This window comes from Excalfactoria chinensis, chromosome 5 (genome assembly GCF_039878825.1).
Source record: "Excalfactoria chinensis isolate bCotChi1 chromosome 5, bCotChi1.hap2, whole genome shotgun sequence".
Taxonomy (NCBI): domain Eukaryota; kingdom Metazoa; phylum Chordata; class Aves; order Galliformes; family Phasianidae; genus Excalfactoria; species Excalfactoria chinensis.
Window position 1 is genome coordinate 54,063,032 of NC_092829.1, and position 16,966 is coordinate 54,079,997.

Below are 16,966 nucleotides of genomic sequence, written 5' to 3' on the forward strand. Positions count from 1 at the left end.
GTCCTCCCTCCAACCAGTGGTGCCATAGGAAATCACAGTCTGTTACCCGGCGTCAATCCTTTCTTTCTTTCTTAATTTCCTCCTATCACAAACTCTATTACCTCGCTCTTAATTAAAACTCCTCGAACCATCAAACTGTCCTCATTAGCTCCTTTTGTCATTATTTTTTTTCCCCTCAGCTTTAGATCAGGGGTTTTAAAGGTGTAGAGGAGGGCAGCTTTGAAAGGGGAGCCTCACCACCCATGGGGTGACCCACAGCAGGTTTGCCCCTCTGTATTCTCATCCTCCCCCCTTTCAATCTCTCCCTCCTCTCTGGGATGTTTTGTTCATCTTCCAAAATTACATGCAGGAAATGGGAAAGCACTGTTTTGTAAGGATGAGCTAAAACCTGAGTGTCTTCTGAGAATACATTCAGAATCACTCCACAAATCTAGTCATCGCAGCCTCTGATTTAAAGGAATTGGTTCGAAATAAATAAGAACACAATTTGTTCGCTTAATGGAAGTAAATTAGATAAAATACATTTGAAGGATGACTCTGTGCTGCTTTCCTCAACAAGATCCTCTTCGCTTGCTCTACCAGGAACTGGCAGCTATAAATGGGGTAACTTTATTGACTTTATCTGTTATGAAGAGTTTTGCTGGATATTCTGCATAAGCATGTTTTCTCCTTGAAACCTCTTTTGTCAGCTGAAATATGGCTCAGAACCCCATGCTCTTGCCAGCTTGGTATTGCTCTTGGCTCAGCAACAACCCACCAGTATCCTTCCTGTTGCCAGGAGCTGAAGATAGTGAATTATCCAAAATACAGACAGCTAAGAGGTTTATTTTTAATTAGTATGAGAGTCTTGAATGCAGGGTACAACCTTTGGGACAAAGGTTCAACAGCAGCCCTCTACAACCATCCGCATGTTGCTGAAATGTTTTATCAGGTTCAACTAATGAAGAGGCCCAGGTTGGGGTCTGTGCACATTGCAAATGTCCAATTGATTCTTCACTGCATGCATCTGAGCCACATACAATTTCCAATTCTGAGATTAATGCCTTTTTAACTGTCAAGATGAGGTACCAGGTGATTAGTTTTTCAGCCGAGGAAGGTATTTTTGATTTATGAGGTTGTCCTCTGTGATCTCAAGATGTTTTGATGCTGGCAGAATGGGACCTCAAACAAAAGCTCCTTGGGCTGAAACTCTCACAGTCTTTCCCAATACATCATAAGTATAGGTGTCTCAAGACCTGACTATCTTCTTTGTTGAGATTTGGTGGTCTACAACTCTTTGGTCTGCTATAATATGGCCCAGGAGCACTCAAGACCACTTGGTTTCAGTTGACTTGGAAACTGGTAATTCCGTGGTTACATGGATTACCATGTCCCTTTGCTTATGTGGTCCTCTTAAAATTGATTATAGCTAGTGATTTTGATAGTCCAGGCTATTTTGAGCTGATCTGTTCTTGTCCTTCTTACTCACCCCCAGCCTCTTCTTCATCTGTATTGACAGGGTGGCTTCTTCCTTACTGTCAAGTGTCCAGGATGCTGACGCAACCCAGACCCAGTTCTTTGAGGGCAGCTCCAAGGACCACCACCTGAAACCCCACCCCTTTCCCTCCAGTGCAGCCTCTTTTGGAAGAGGAATATACTATTTGTTACAGCACAACTCTTTAGAAAGCACTTGGAATGTTGTCATTTGAAAGAGCTTACATACATGCAAGGTATTACTGCCATTACTTGACAACCATTCAGTCTTCCCCCACAGCAGCAAATGGTGAAATGCTTTCCCCTTCCTTTCAAAATAAATTGAGATGGAGCATTATTTATAAAGGTACATGAAAGACTGCCGATTCCTTTTTCATATCTACTGAATCTCCTCTTGGAAATTTCCTCCTTTGTCTTCCAATCAGGCAAAGCAAATAAAATTAGCCCGATAATTTTCCATTCGTTTTTACCTTGCTATCTTCGTTCTGTCTTGATGTCATCAGCGGTGATTGCAATTGACAGCCATTAAAAGAGAACCCTCCTCTGCTGAACCGTGGTCATCAGATAAATTTTGGTCATGGAGGAACTGGGCATAGGAAATGTTGGCTTGTTTTCTTATTATCTTTTCCTGGTTCATTGTGAATAACATATTCCACCTGCAGCCAGGGAAGTCTTCCATTCTTATCTCCATGACATGTCTTAGAATATAACTTTCACATTTCCAACCCGCTTTGTTGAATGTGGGGATTTCATAGGCTGTACAAGCTGTGCCCACCTCCTTCTTTTAGGTCTTGATTCCAGCTAGAGAAGTAGGCTTGCAAAACATAGATGAGTAACCTAAGCTTATTTTCATGTTTTTTTATGGGTAAGAAGCCACCTTCTTGAGGGGTCTCTTTATCCACAAACACACTCAAGTATTTTGGAATTAAAAACAATTGCTAAGGCAAATGAGAGCAGGAGGGAAATTTATGTAGACCCCCAAGGAGGGAACAAGAGAACTTCCAGACACAGCTGGAGGCAAAAAGTAATGAGGGAATTAGGAAAAGTCGTAGAAAGTTTGGAGGACAGAGGGGGTCATTTGAACATTCTGGGGCCCAGGTTGAAATATCACCTTTCTCCTTCACTCAAAACCAGTGTCTGCAATAGCAACCATACTCAAATAAAGACATGCTGACCCTTGCTGACCAAGCTTCCTTCTCTGGTGTTTCTTTTTCTTTGGCTGTTGTCTTATATAAAAGACTTATTGTGGTTGTGAGCTCCAGCTCGGCTTTCTTATTAACCTTGAGTGACAAATGTTGCAGAAATAGCTCCTGCAAGAAGGTCACGGACAGGTGGGCTTCCCCACTATGTGCCAGACAGCAGATTGACACCCTCACTCAATGTCACACTTCTTGGAAATGTCTTTCCTGGAGGCCACTATTCACCTCACTCTGCTCCCCATTACAGCAGTGGGAGAACAGCCTGGTGGCCAAGGCAGGAGGTCAGAAGGCATTGAAACAGTGAGGCAGTGGGGTGGTTGAAGCTGTTTACGCACATTTTGAGGTGATGAGATGCCCCAGAAGGGCAGCAGATACCCACGTACACCTCCAGCTCTCCTGTCTCTTCAGCTTAGGTTGGAACCCAAAGACCTAAAAGAAAATGCCATACATTTCCTAGTGATGCTAAAGTCCCAGGGGCTCAGAAGAAGTGGTGAAGCAAGACAGCCCTTCACACTTCAGCTTGTATGATAAGCAGTTAAGAATGGGGAAAAGGTGGGAGGGCTAACGAGGTGCTCAGATAATTTTGCCTCTTTTTCATTGATTTCAGAAGATAAAAATAAACCCGGCTCTGCTTCATCAGGAGATCAGAGAGGCTGGAATTGCTGCAAGACAGTCAGATAAGAGAGGTGAATATCTTCCACAAGAGGCTCAACATGAATGTGGACTGCCCGCATTTTGTTCTGGCTGAAAGTATCTCTGGTTAGCATGGGTGCAGCCAGACTCCCAGGGGTTTACCTGTTCCTGCAGCACCGGGAATAGTGGAGGCGAGAAATTTCTACTGAAATCAGGAATAATGGCTTCCAACTAAAGATGAATCACCTCCTGTGATGCTGGTTAGGCAAGGATGAACATGGCCAACCTTAATTCTCAGCAGTCTGGTCCTAGATGCTATGAGCAATACACTGATTTTGTGATATCGTTTTCCCAATACATTTCAACTTGGAAACAGCAGCAGAGCCCCAGGGAGCCCACAGATGGCCAAGGTCCAGCAAAGGGCCCATCTTACAAACATAGGATCATGAAGGTTGGAAAAGACCTCTAAGAACACCAAGTCCAACCCCAACCTCCATGCCCATTGAACACATCCCTCAGTGCCACATCTCCATGGTTGGAGATGTTCTTCTTGCAGCCCTTTTTTCCCCATTTAGTACAGGTAAAGAGGGAAGAATATCTCTTTGCTTCTCTTTACAGTCCTTTGCACTCTTTGAAGGTCCTAAGCAGAAGGTTCAGGCAGTGAAAGGGTTGGAGCTTCCAGGAGATCACCCCTAAAGAAGGCAGCTGGCCCCATTTCAATTTAGCTTGACACCATCAGCCAAATTGGCGTGGAACTGTTTCAGGCTGTCAAGCTCCTCTTCCAGCAATTTGTTCCCTACTGGAGCCTATGGGAGTTGGCAGAGTGTAGTTCTTCTACAGGAATCAGGAGTCATTTACCCTGTGGGAAAACAAAACAAAGCAGAAAAAAAAACCCATGACTCATTCATTTTGGTACAGGATGAAGAAGAGGAGCGATCCTGCTCAAAGGATGCTAACTCTGCATTTTTCCTTCCCTTAGCTGCCACATAACTGCTCAAATATTCCTTTGGGAACCACCAACTTAGGAGTTCATGTGTGTTAAACACCAACAGAGCAAGAGCACAGTCTAGCTCCCATTCCCTTGGTTATTGCAGGATGGAAACACCTCGCAGACTGGGCAGTGCGCTTAGAAAATCAATGCTAACATACCTCTCAGCCCTCATTTTTTTTTTCCTCATCAATATTATCAGCATCTTTCACTGAGAGGGGAAGCTATGACAGTGCTGCTTCTCAAGTTCCAATGAACTAAACCATAATAGCAACTCCCAGTGGTGCCCGGAGCCCCAGTAAAGCCACAGCTGGGAAGGAAAGGGGACCTTGAAATACTGGGACAGACACTGCATGGGACAACCAGATACAACCGCATACAAACCTTAATGATTCATTGTTCCTGTTTTTCTCATCCAAGAGATCATAGTATCATAGTATTGTGCGAGTTGGAAGGGACCTTAGAGATCATCGAGATGGTCATAAACCAGCTACACAAAACACAGCATCACCCATGGCGGTTCATAACTGATGAATCCAGGCAAAGGCTGGCTCCAGGACAACAACGGGCTATAGCAGATAGGCCAAGACTAAAGAATTTGCACTACAGGAGCCTTTTCCCCTCCTGCCTTGTCCCAGTTCATGGGTTTGAAGCCAATTTGCTAAGAAATCTCCCATTTCTTCCCATCCCAAAGTTGAACAGATAATGGAGCCAAATAGGAGGGAAGCATTTTCACATTTAACCACATTGCCTCCTGCTGCCTTCCGTCTAGAACTAATGCCAAGTCTATTTCTGGCAGGGGCTAATAGCCCTGAGATGGCACATTGAGTCCACCAAGAGCAGACTGGCTTTGGTGAATCCTTAATGTTGAGTTCAGCCTGTGGAAGATACTACCCTAAGAGCATGAAGAGTGCCCTTCTGTATCCCATAATGCTGATCTGCTGGAGCAATGTCACCAAATAGCTCAGTAGTAGAAATTCTGATCTTGGCATTTCCACAGTTTGCACTCAGAGTGCAAAGAGCTCTTGGTGTCCTCCAAAGTCCTCGGGTATCCAGCTCCATCTGAGGCAGGGAGCATCTCAGCATCTAAATACTCACCTTGGTTTTATGCCAGAGAAAGTAATACATCAAACAGCTCACTTTAACTGCTGCCTTTCTACGTGGTCTTTCTCCATCCCACCCCTGCTGCTTCTGCTAGGGATTATAAGCCCTATTTCTGAAGAGCTCAGGTAATTATTTTGCTTAACTCGAGCTTATATCTGTTTAACTCACAGCCGTGAGCCTGCAATGGCAAACCCCTCAGGGCTGAAAGCGAGCTCCCCACTGGCAGCACAAGAGGAGACAATTTCTAAAGGGCACACAGTCCATATGCACTGTCAGATATCACCACTTGTGTTATTGCTCAGCTGAGACCAGCCGAACCCCACTTCCCCCCCACTACACTGAAAGGGAGATGGGGGAATGCCCTGGATCCCATTGGATCAGGCACACTTAGTGCCTCCACTCCATGACCTGCCAGATCCTTCAGCAGTGGTGAATTACTGGGAGTGATTTATGAGTGGACCCAGTTCCATCCCGTTGTGCATTCCCCTGATACTTTTTCCTCCTGAGCTCCTTGCAGGATGAATTTGAGAGCTCACATTTTAATTTCTCTAAGCACAGCAAGGTCTTGATGTGGAAAATTAATGATGATTTCTTAAGCCCCAGTTTACCCTTCATTCAGCTCCCATAGCAGATGGTGAGAAGCTCCTTTGTTATCCTTCACAGTTACCAAATCCTCTTCGAGAAAAACGTGGCATTTACCATACTTAATTCTTCATTTTCCCCCGAGCTGGTGACCAAGTCCTGTTCCCAGCAATCTGCATCCCCATCACCCAATACATCGGGTACCACTGGGACTCGGTCATAAACAAAGGATGGAGCAAGGCTGGGATCTGCCCCTAAAGCCCACAGCTCAGGCATCACTTCCATCGAGGTTTTAACGTTCTGAAGAGTGACAAGCAAAGGCTTTTATCACAGTGGGGATGGGATCATCCTGCCACCCTGTTCTGTTGTATATGGGGGCAATGTTTTGAGGGCAGATCTCACCCCATGCATCCCCCAGTCGTGAGCACAGGCAGGGGGAAATGGTTTCAGCCCATTTTGTCTCATCTTGTGTACTGGCTGCTGATTAGTATAACCATGCTGACAACACGCACTGCGCAGGGTGACTGGCACTAATTTCAGAAAATGAGCACGAGCACTCTTTTGTTGCCATAAAGGTAAGAGCTACCACAAGCAGCGCTCTGTTGCTATAGGAACCCCCTGAGCCCCTGGGAAATGCCAAACTGCTGGGTTGACGTCGCTCCTTCTGAGATGGGAATAGGGATTTGGGGTCCCTTCCTTACGATACGGCTCCTTGTCCAAGTAGGGTATCAGGGCAATTTCAGGATGCCAAATATAGCGGCGTGGATATTATCCAGCTGTGCTCTGCTGCGACCACGCAGTGATAAACGCACCATCTTGCAATTTCTCTCTCCAAGATTTCATAGGACCGTAGAATGGTTGGGTTGGAAGGGACCTTAAAGCCACTCCAACCCCAAGAACCACAGAACCACAGCGTGGTTGGGTCGGAAGGGTCCTCAGAATTCACAGAACGGTTGGGTTGGAAGAGACTGTAAAGCCCCCCAGCCCCAACACTCACTGTGGGCCAATTGCCCCCCACCAGTTTAGGTGGCCCAGGGCCATCCTGGTATTGGGCACCTCCAGGTCCTCTAAGTAGCCTGTGCCAGACCCTCACCATCTTCTGAGTCAACCCTAATTTCCTCCAACATTTGGCCTCTCTGGCACAGATACTTGGCTCCAAGCTTTGAAATACACAGCTGGATGTGGTCTCTGCTCAGCACAGGCAGCCCAAGCCTGTGCATCAGTGGTCACCATTCCTTCTGCTGTCCACAAGGAGACTCCATTCAGATGTCTCTGTCTCTTGTAACCACCTAAATTTCTGTGATATTCATTCCAGCCTTTAGCATCCACATTTCCCTTCCCCAGGGCTCTGATTCCCATCCCCCCCATCAGCCCTTATGCTAGTTACCCCACCAACTGGCCACATGCTACCTTGAAAGCCTATAGAATCATAGAATATCCCAAGTTGGAAGGACCCCATAAGGATCACAGAGTCCAACTCCTGGACCTGCAAAGGACCACCTAAAAATCAGACCACAAGGAAGTCAACATGAAGAAGTCCATGAAGTCAATGTAGTCTCTTTGAGAAGATGGGTAATGCAACACTTAACCTACAGAGTACATGTAAGTGTAAGGGTGAATTTTAGCTGCTGGGTGGTCTCACAAAATGGCTTGTAAGCAGCAATGTGCCAACACTGTCCGACGTGCTTCAGTGCCAGAATGAAGGGAAATGGGATGAAGAGATAAAGCAAGTTCATGGGAAGTAAGGTTAAAGCTTAATGGGATAGATAAAGGGTGAAGAGGCTAATAGAGGAAACAGTCCGCATCATGCAGTCAAACTCAATTCAGCAAACATACAGCAGCTTTAAGGGAAAACGGCAAAAGAAAACATGTTGTGCCAGAAAAATAACGCTTCTAAATGCCCAAACAAGAGACATGGCCAAAGAGGGTATGGTAGCAATCCTTATGAGACAGGCAAAGCCTGATCTGGCCATTGGTGGGATGGGATGGATTTTTAGGGTTAGTTTCCCTACGTTCAACCAAGGGCATAACCTCACCCACTGCACCACAGCCGTGACCGTCACCTCCTAGAGCAACACCAGCAGATCCCCGGGTAGGCTCATTGCTGCTCCTTCCTCCTTATGACAAGAGATCTTCATTTATCCATTTGCCACAGGGATTTTGCAGGCTGCCAGCTCACAGAAGACAACGCCGTTTTCCGGGTCTCACTAATTATTTACATGTGGGCAGTACTGATTGGCAATTAAATGGTTCAGTGGCTCCAAGACATCAGTCTCCTCTAAACATGTTGTGTGCCAGATTGCTTCCTGCCAGCCATCGCTGCAGGGTGGGAAATGCTGTTGAGCCCTATGGGGCCATGTGTAAGGGAGGGAGCAGCTGGCAGAGCCAGCAAATCCTAGCAATCCCAAGAAAATATGCCTGAATCCCAGCAGAGCTTTCCCTAGTTCTGGTAAAACATGAAACAACCCCAACAAAATGTGCATTAACCCTTCACTAAATTAGATGCACGAAGCCTGGGAAAAGATGCAAGAGCTTCAGAAACAAACAAACAAACAAATCTTGCAGGAATCACAGCGCAGAGAGCTGAAAAAAACGACAGGATGAGCATGAAACCAGGCAACAAAACCTGCAACAGACCCAAAAGCAAACAGGATTTATTCCAGGGGATGTCCCCACTCACTTCTATCCCCATCTCTTCACATCCCATTAACCCCATTGCAGAGACCTAGGTGGGGGGGGGGGGGGGAGATTTGTCCCAGGGAAGAGCCTGGGTATGGGAAACTTCAGGGTGTAGCTCAAATATCACAGAGATATAGGAAGGGAGTGTTAATGCTGAGAAATGGGAGCTTAATAGGGGCAAAAAACCTGGGACTTTATCCCATCGCAGCACTACAACCGCTGCCAAATTCGCTCTCAGCTCCTGTATCTCTTTGTGAACTCACAGCAAGGAAAAGCAACACAAATACGCCCTCCTGCCTAACACAAAGAGCTTTTTTTTCTTTGCAATGAAACAGATGTTGTCACAGCTGCCCCCAGCATCCCCACCTCCCTGCCTCCAACAGGTTGGCAGTCCCCAAAGTGCTCCTGAGTTCCAAATCAATTCTGCTCCTTTGCTGGCAGAAAAGCAGAGCCCATCGCCCTCCTGTTTAGCTATTTATGCTTTACTCACCCATTTATAATTCAGGCATCTTAATCAAGCCTATGAAACAGCAGCTCAGTGAGGTTGTGATGGTGGCCCATTCATATTGCTGCTGCCCTTTGCATGTTCCAGTTTTCCAGACTCATCACCCTTATCAGGAGAGGGGGAAGAACTTGGCTGAAAGGACCCAGAATAACATGTTGATGGCAGTTACTTTAGGATGAGATGTGATGGCCTCAAGAAATACTCCCTGATATCCAACCAGGACCCCCAACCAGTGCTAACGAAGGCCATCACCTCTCATTCTGTGAATCCTGCTATCTCTCACACGCTTCCAACCACGGCTTTTCACACAGACGCCATACAACAGTAGGATAGAACTATTTGTTTTCCCCCCATTTATTGCACCCTGCTATTTCTAACAGCTGCCTCTCATGCACGGGCAGACATCACCCCTTTGTGCATAAGCCTCTTGTTTTTCCTGGCAGCTGCCAAGCACTGGGGCTGCTGGTGTGTGTTTGAAGCCCACGCTCAGTCAGATGCAAATAGCCCCAAGCACTGCTTCACTTCAGTTGCCAAATATTTTTCCTGCTATATGAATGGATTCGCTTCTTTTTTTGTTTAATCCTTTTCCCCATTGCCCTGCAGACAAAATACATGTGCAAATGCTGAGTGTCATCACCTAGTGCCTTCTGCACCCTCACAGGAACAGAGCTTATTTACTGCCAGAAGTTACTGCCTTAAGTTCCAGCTCACACTCTGGCAAAACTCTATGGGAAGACTTTGGGTTCCGCTCCAGCTTTCCAGCACTCCCAACTTATGAGTTCTGCTAGCCAGTCTGAAGGGGAGAAGAGATTTTGGGCCAAAGCAGCTGATGATGAAGCACAAAAATCCAACAGCAGAAGGGCAGAGGGGCTGGGATTGAGCTGCACTGATTTATGGGCTCTGTTCTGGGGAGAAAGAAAGCATTTGGGGGCTCTGGGCAGGAGTCACACAGTGCTGAGCAGCTGCTCGATCTGGTGATGGAGGTCTCTGGGTTGCAATCCACGCATGTTGCAATGAGAAAAAGGAGCAAAACACTCTGGGATTAAGCCGTAAAAACCAGCCTGCAGACAGGGACGTGACGGTACAACAAGAGAAAGCGTGAGGGAAGTGCTCAGGGTTTGCTGCTGCCTGGCTCAGCTCCCTCTCTCTCTCACCGGGAGAACTGGAAATATGACAGCCCTTTTCCCACGGTTCTTCCTCTATTATTCTTTTTAATAGCCTGTGACGCCATGGTTGCACGCTGAGGCCATTTACTGAATGGAGCTGTAATAGAAAGCATGCACTGGCAGTGCCGGGGAGGTTGGAAGGAATGGAAAACATCCCTGTCCTGTCTCATTCTCTAGTATGAGATGAGAAAAGCCAGGAGTTAAGGAGGTGGGCTGAGAGCCATTGCAAGGGATCGACCCTACAAAATGCTTCCTGGGGAAATATTCCTCCCTCTGTTGTTGTTTAACCCCTTTTTGTTTGCTTTGGGAGAAGGCTGTACCAGCACATCCTACCTCATGCAGCCTCCCACTGGGAGCTGGAAGGGTTGGGTCATTCCCATTGAGAGCTGTGTTAATGCACGGCTTCACACTGGAGCAGAGCCTGGGACCTGCTTGTTTCATTCAGTAAAACCAGGACTCCATTCAGGAAAGCAAGGTCATAAAAACGCCGTCTTTGCTCCCAAATCCCTTCCATGTGTCTACACCCGGGTTGTAGCTGCCGGAGCGAGCAGCTGCTGAAGCCGGTCTTGTTTCTCAACAACATGGCTCATCCATCAGCAGAGCTCTTGGCCAAAATCTGCCCTGGAGCCATTTTATGGGAAGGATTGGAAGGAAATCCAAAGAATTCTTTTCTGAGGAGTTGAATCAGACCCAGTCCCCGGGCTGCCCCACGCCTGACCTGCCCAACACTGCTTCTCCAAATCCCTTTCCAGTGCTGATTAAAAGCCCTTCGCTACGGGACGTGATGCAATCCTAACCAAGAGCCTTACATGGGGCTGCACTGATACCTCCTGCTGGGAGCAAGGAGCTCATTAAGAGCTGGGAAGGCAGGCACTCCTCCAGCATCCAGCCGGGAGCGTTCACAGCTCAGAGCCAGCCATCCCCATGCACAGACCCATCCACTCATCCCCATTAAACACTCTGCTCCTGCCATTTAGTAGGGAGAAAGGCAGAGCTCTTGCACTTCTGCTCTTTCCTAATTGTCTCATCTGGCCACTGAAACCCAAACGCTAATCAATGATGCTCAGCAGGCCATCAGAACTAGCTGCAAAGGAAAGGCAGGCATGATTACAACCGGTGGGATTTATTTATTTATTAATTTTAACAAAAATACCCTTAATTTCTTACTGCGAGGTTTCTATGTCAACAGGAGATGGCCCAAAAGAAGCAACGTAATGCAACTGCCCTGGAACATACAGGATTCTGCATGCAGTGTGAATCCCCTCTCCTGTCCTTGCCATCAGTGTGCGATATTTCTCTCTCCCAGAGCTGAGATCCTCTCCTTTCCATTAGCATTTTTATGGGGACTTTGTTACTGCCTTCCTTCCAGCATTACTGCAGCCCCCATTCCTGTTCCCTCTTCCACCCTCAGGAACATCACAAGAGATAAAAGAGCTTTTCTCCATCCCTCGCCCCCCACAAGGCCACAAAATGGCAGCATTTCACTTGAAACCACACGCATCCTGTCAGGCAAATGACTGTGGATTTTATTGGATTAAACCCGGGAGAAATAAAGTTGCTGTTCTGTTCTAAAAGCCCTTCTTATTCTTTGTAGTGACTTATCTCAAGGCTTTCCAAACTGTTAAAACTCTGCTCACCTCCCAGTCCATGGCCATGAGGTCTTTGATCCTAATTTGCTCAGAAGCAACCCAAATGCAAGAGTCTCATTAGAACAACTGCTTGCTTGCACGAAGCTTCCTCCACCTGGAGCCAAAACCATAGAATCATAGAATATCCTGAGTTAGAAGGGACCCACATGGGCTGAGTCCAACTCGACTCCACATAGGACCAAGCAGGTCTACCAGTTTGACTTGAGCTTCCATCCCTGCTACCAAAATACATGTGTCTGAATAAGCCCCTCCAAAAGTCCATGAGATCATAGATGTGAGCCTCTGTATCAACATGGGAATCTCTGATTCTGAGGAGCTTTTTCAGTAGAATTTGGATTCCTAGAAATGAGACACACAACTAATAGGCACAACTGAGGATTCCGAATATTATTATAAGGCCAGAATACATCTCAGCCTCATATTATTATTGTTATTATTAATAATGAATGAAAACAAAGAGGAGAAGTAACTCTGATTTTCTGCCTTGTGCAGATGCTGAAGCAAGAATCTGCTTTACTCCTGTTAGACACAAGGTTATGGCTAGCAGCCAGCAAGGAGACTGGCAGCGTTCATGCACTTATTTCACCACCAGAGCCTGTCAAGGAAGTTATTTATTTCTGCAAAAGCAACAGGAATAAAAGCCCACAGGAAAGAGGAAGAAAATCTGACGTGTGCACTGGAGCTCAGCTGCAGCGGCCAGAGGGAATACACATAAAACCCTTTTCTTTTGCAAGTGGCCAGCTGCAATGCAGTTGGTTTAGAAATACAAAGTGCCCATGCTGAGACTGCCACTCGTTTGGCTCAGCAAATGCTCCTTGTCACCAGTGCTGGCACTGCAGTGCTTGTTGCATCCTCCCCGGGTCACCGGGGCCAAAGTTGTATCTTCTGCCTGATGTGAAATCCTTGAGCTTTAGCAAACAAACAGCTTTAGCTATGCTGAAAAAAAGGCTTTCTAGACCTCCTAGTGCTGGAATCCGCAAGCAAGACATTACGTGAAATGAGACTTTGAAACAATGCGGGATCATGAGCTGCCCTTCTCCAAGGAGGAAGTCAAAGCAGCAGCTCTGAATGCTAAAACCAGGCGGCTTACTTCTTCCTCCTCGCTGCAGTCGTAGTGCAACATGGAAAGTATTCAGAAAGTTGGCTCAACGACACACAGTTATTATTTAAGCAGCATGGAGCAAGGACGGACTTGGCTTTTTAAGGTGGTGTGTAGGCACACTACGTTATATGTGTAAGTCTTGACCTACAGTGAATTCCTAAAGCTATCATACAAATTAACAGAGCATAAACACCTGCCTGTATGAATGGGGAATTCGCCGTGATTTCAAGCTGAGAAGTATCGTTCACATACGTTTACCTTATGTCATGAAAAATGGATGAATTATAGCACCAGCATTACTCCTCTTTCAACCTCAGTCCTAACAGCATGGTTCAGATTCTTCCATGAAATGACCAGGGACTTCAGGTACTTCCAGTCCAAGAGAGCAATAGCAAAGATGAGACCTGGCAATGGATGAGCTACAGCAGTTTGGGAAGCTGGTCATTAGCTTTGCAACATGTGGCTTCCTTGCCGCTGGGTCTTTTTCCTTCCAGCATTCTTCTCTCAAGTCTGGTATAAACCATAGAATCGTTAAGGTTGGAGAAGACCTCTAAAGGCCATCAAGCCCAACAGTCAACCCATCACCACCACACTCACTAACCACATCCCTGAACAGAATCATTGAGCCATAATACCTCTAAGATCATCAAGTCCAACCCGAACCCATCCCCACCGTTCCCACTGACCATGTCCCTCAGCGCCACATGCCCATGGTGCTTGAAGACTTACAGAGACAGGACTGGATCAGCAGGTCCAAGAGTCACCAGAGTTCAATCAGGTTGCAGTCACGCAGCAGAATAAAGAGACTGAAAAGACATTATCTTTTGAGTTTTTCTTGTTATTGTTCTTCACGTACCCCCAACACTGCATGGAATGCCCCCCCCCCAACTTGATCTACAGTTGGAGGTTTTGGCACTTCATTTCTCTCAGCTGGTTTTCCTGATCTTCTCATGGGAGAGAATAAGGAGCTGGGAGAAGGCTGTCTGCTCTCCTTTAAAGGGAAAAAGGAAATTAATGACATAAAGGTATAAGGGAAGAGTCTGTGAAAAGCTGAACCTTGTGAATGCAACACATTAGATTAAGGAGACAAGAGAGTAAAAATATGAACAGAGGGAACAGAAAGTGCAGCAGATAAACAAACAGCCCCAACCTTTAATATTACTGATAAATAAGCTTTTAATTAAAAGCCCAGCTGCTGAACAAGTAGGAAACATTCCCTCAGCCTCACTAAGACACTGAAGCCCAACCAACATACTCCTACTTAGACAGACCTGAAGGTCAGACTGAATTCACTTCAGCAGAGGGGGTGGCAGGTTCACCAGGAATAAACCTATTCATTTACTTAGGCCAATTGCCCTTGACAGGATTTTCCATCCCTCCACCTTGAGTTCACTCGGATGTGTCTCCACACCCTCCTCATGGGCAATTTCAGCAAGCTTTTATTGATAAAAAGACAGAAACCCCTTCACTTTCCTTCCACCATTTTGGGAGGTCACCCCACTAAGTCCCTGCTGCGATCCATCTTCCAACCCCACAGCAATTAGAGGCCTATTCTGCTGCTGCTTTTCACCTCACCTTGTGTCACAGAACTGTTTCACCCTTTGGATTGGACGAGTTTCCTTCCGAGGCAGGAATTGCCTATTTGTTGCACTTCTATGCTGAGAAAATAAAAGATTAATGTCGAAGGAAAAGCACAAAACAGACTCATTCATATAAAAAAAAAAACAACTTTATTAAAAAGGAGGACGCAGCCCCCCAGAACACTCCCCCAGTACCTCCAAAATCATTTAAAACTCAGCGGTCATAATTAAATACAAACGGTGTGCACACCCAGAATAAGGAGAACTAAACCCCAAATGGCTGCCGTTTCAAACATGGCTGGAGATCCTCCGTGGCGGTTTGCAATGCGTGTGGGCACAAAGGCACCGACCAAGGCTGTGAGCTGACACGACTTGTGTCAGTCTTTACTATTAAGGTCCAAGTTTAAAAGCCTTTTCTACCTGAAAAACCACCTCCTGTCTAAGCTAGGACCGCATTTAACAGTGCTAACTTTCAGTGCACCGGCAACTACGCGACGAGAGATCCAGCTGTGCACCACGTAGTACTGAAGATACGACAAAGGGGAGAAGAATACTTAAAAATATGGCTACTTCTCCATTTCCTTATGGAAGTTTCCCATGCCGCGCCATAAAAAGGATGTGCAGCAAAAATAGATTTACAAAAGCTGTTGTGCTCGAGTCAGCGGCGTATGTACATCTTTGAACTGGGACGATACAAAAAGCATCCTAGTAGAAAAGGCAATATATAAAACGATACGAAGAGTGCTTTAGAATTATGAAGTTATGAAAATGATGCATAGAATCATAGAATCACCAAGGCTGGAAAAGACCTCCAAGTTCATCCTAGGCCAACCGTCCACCTACCACTCATATTTTGCCATTAGCCACATCAAGATCTAAATGTTTTGGATGCTTCCAGGGCCGGTGACTCCACCACCTCTCTAGGCAGCTGGTTCTAGCTCCTGACCACTCCTTTGGAGAAGAAACGTCCCTCGGTATCCAACCTGAAGTTCCCCTGCCCTGTGGCAGAACTTCACCGCCGTCTTAGCTAAACTTTGCAGAATTCACACCAGAAGCAAAAAGAAAAACCACCTCACTGCCTGCAGAACTCACTGGTGATGTTCGGGAGGGGGTAGGCGAAGAGAGTGAAATCCAGGATGTACTTTGGGAGCAGCTCTTTGATCAGCCTGCGCTGGGTGTTGCACAGGTAGTAATGGAGCGTTTCTGCCGTCACGGGTTTGTACCACGACTGCCTTTCTGGGAAGCGGATGAAGGACGGAGCCTGAACCTCCTCCAGGACGTGGTTGGCGTCCTCGTTCAGCCTCTCGTAGGAGCCGATGAAGTCGTAGCGCACGGCGCAGGGCTGGCACAGGTTGTAGATGGGCATCCAGTGCTCGTTCATCCTCTCCACCTCCTCGTCCAGCAAATAGCGGAGGAACTCAGAGAAGGTCACGTCGTCCCCTGCCGACTTCCCCCCGTTCTTCCGATAGCGCCTGACTATCTCCACCCCGTACTTCTGCTGGTACTCCTTGATCTCCCCAAACTTGTTCCTGTAGGCCGACAGCAGCCTCTCGGCCGGGTTCCTCACGAAGATGAACTTGTAGTAGTTCTTCAGGCGGTAGTTGATCTCCTCGGGCGTCATGTCCCCAAGGAACACCAAGTCGCTCTTATGGTCCATCTTCAACTTGACGTCGACGCTCTCCAGCGCCCCGTCCAGCACCTTCAGGATGCGCTTCCAGTTAGAGCAAGCCACCTTGGGCACGTAGCAGTAGAGGAAGCGGTACTTATCGCTCACCAGCAGGTGACGGAGGACCGTCCGCCGCTGTCCGGCCGGCAGCTCCCAGACGCTGCGGGGCATCGCGCGCTGCCCGCACACGGAGCGGATGGTGCGGTTGCGGATGTCCCGCAGCACATCGCGCTCCAGATCTCCGCCCCGCATCTCCACCCGTCGGGAAACCTCCCCGGCCGCCGGCTGCAACGGGAGCGGCTTCACCTCGGCCAGGATGCCCTTCTCGATCATCAGAAGCAGCCCGCTGGAGGCCAGGATGACGCCGAACATCAGCATGGAGGGCAGCAGCACCGTGCTGCCGCTCCGCAAGCGGGACCGGCTGCACGCCGAAGGGGCCGCCCGCCGCACCTCCCCGGGGAAGGCGGCCCGCGGGGACATGGCCTCGGAGGCTCCGGGCCTCAGCCGCCGCCGCTCCGCATGCCGGGGAAGCGGGGCGAGGCGGAGCGGCGGCCGGCAGTGACGGCCGGAGGGGCGGGCTGGGGGCTGGCGGCCATTTCGCGGCGTCCCCGCCCCGCTCCCTCCCCTTCCCCCTGTCGGA

General features: G+C 47.7%; 1 protein-coding gene across 1 annotated transcript; it reads right to left on the reverse strand.

The window, feature by feature from the left end:
- Nucleotides 1-14,795: 14,795 nt before the first annotated feature.
- Nucleotides 14,796-16,890, reverse strand: CHST14 (carbohydrate sulfotransferase 14). Its single transcript, XM_072337932.1, has one exon. It carries the CDS (start codon nt 16,804-16,806, stop codon nt 15,733-15,735), a length of 1,074 nt encoding a protein of 357 aa, XP_072194033.1. The 5' UTR covers nt 16,807-16,890; the 3' UTR covers nt 14,796-15,732.
- Nucleotides 16,891-16,966: the final 76 nt, after the last annotated feature.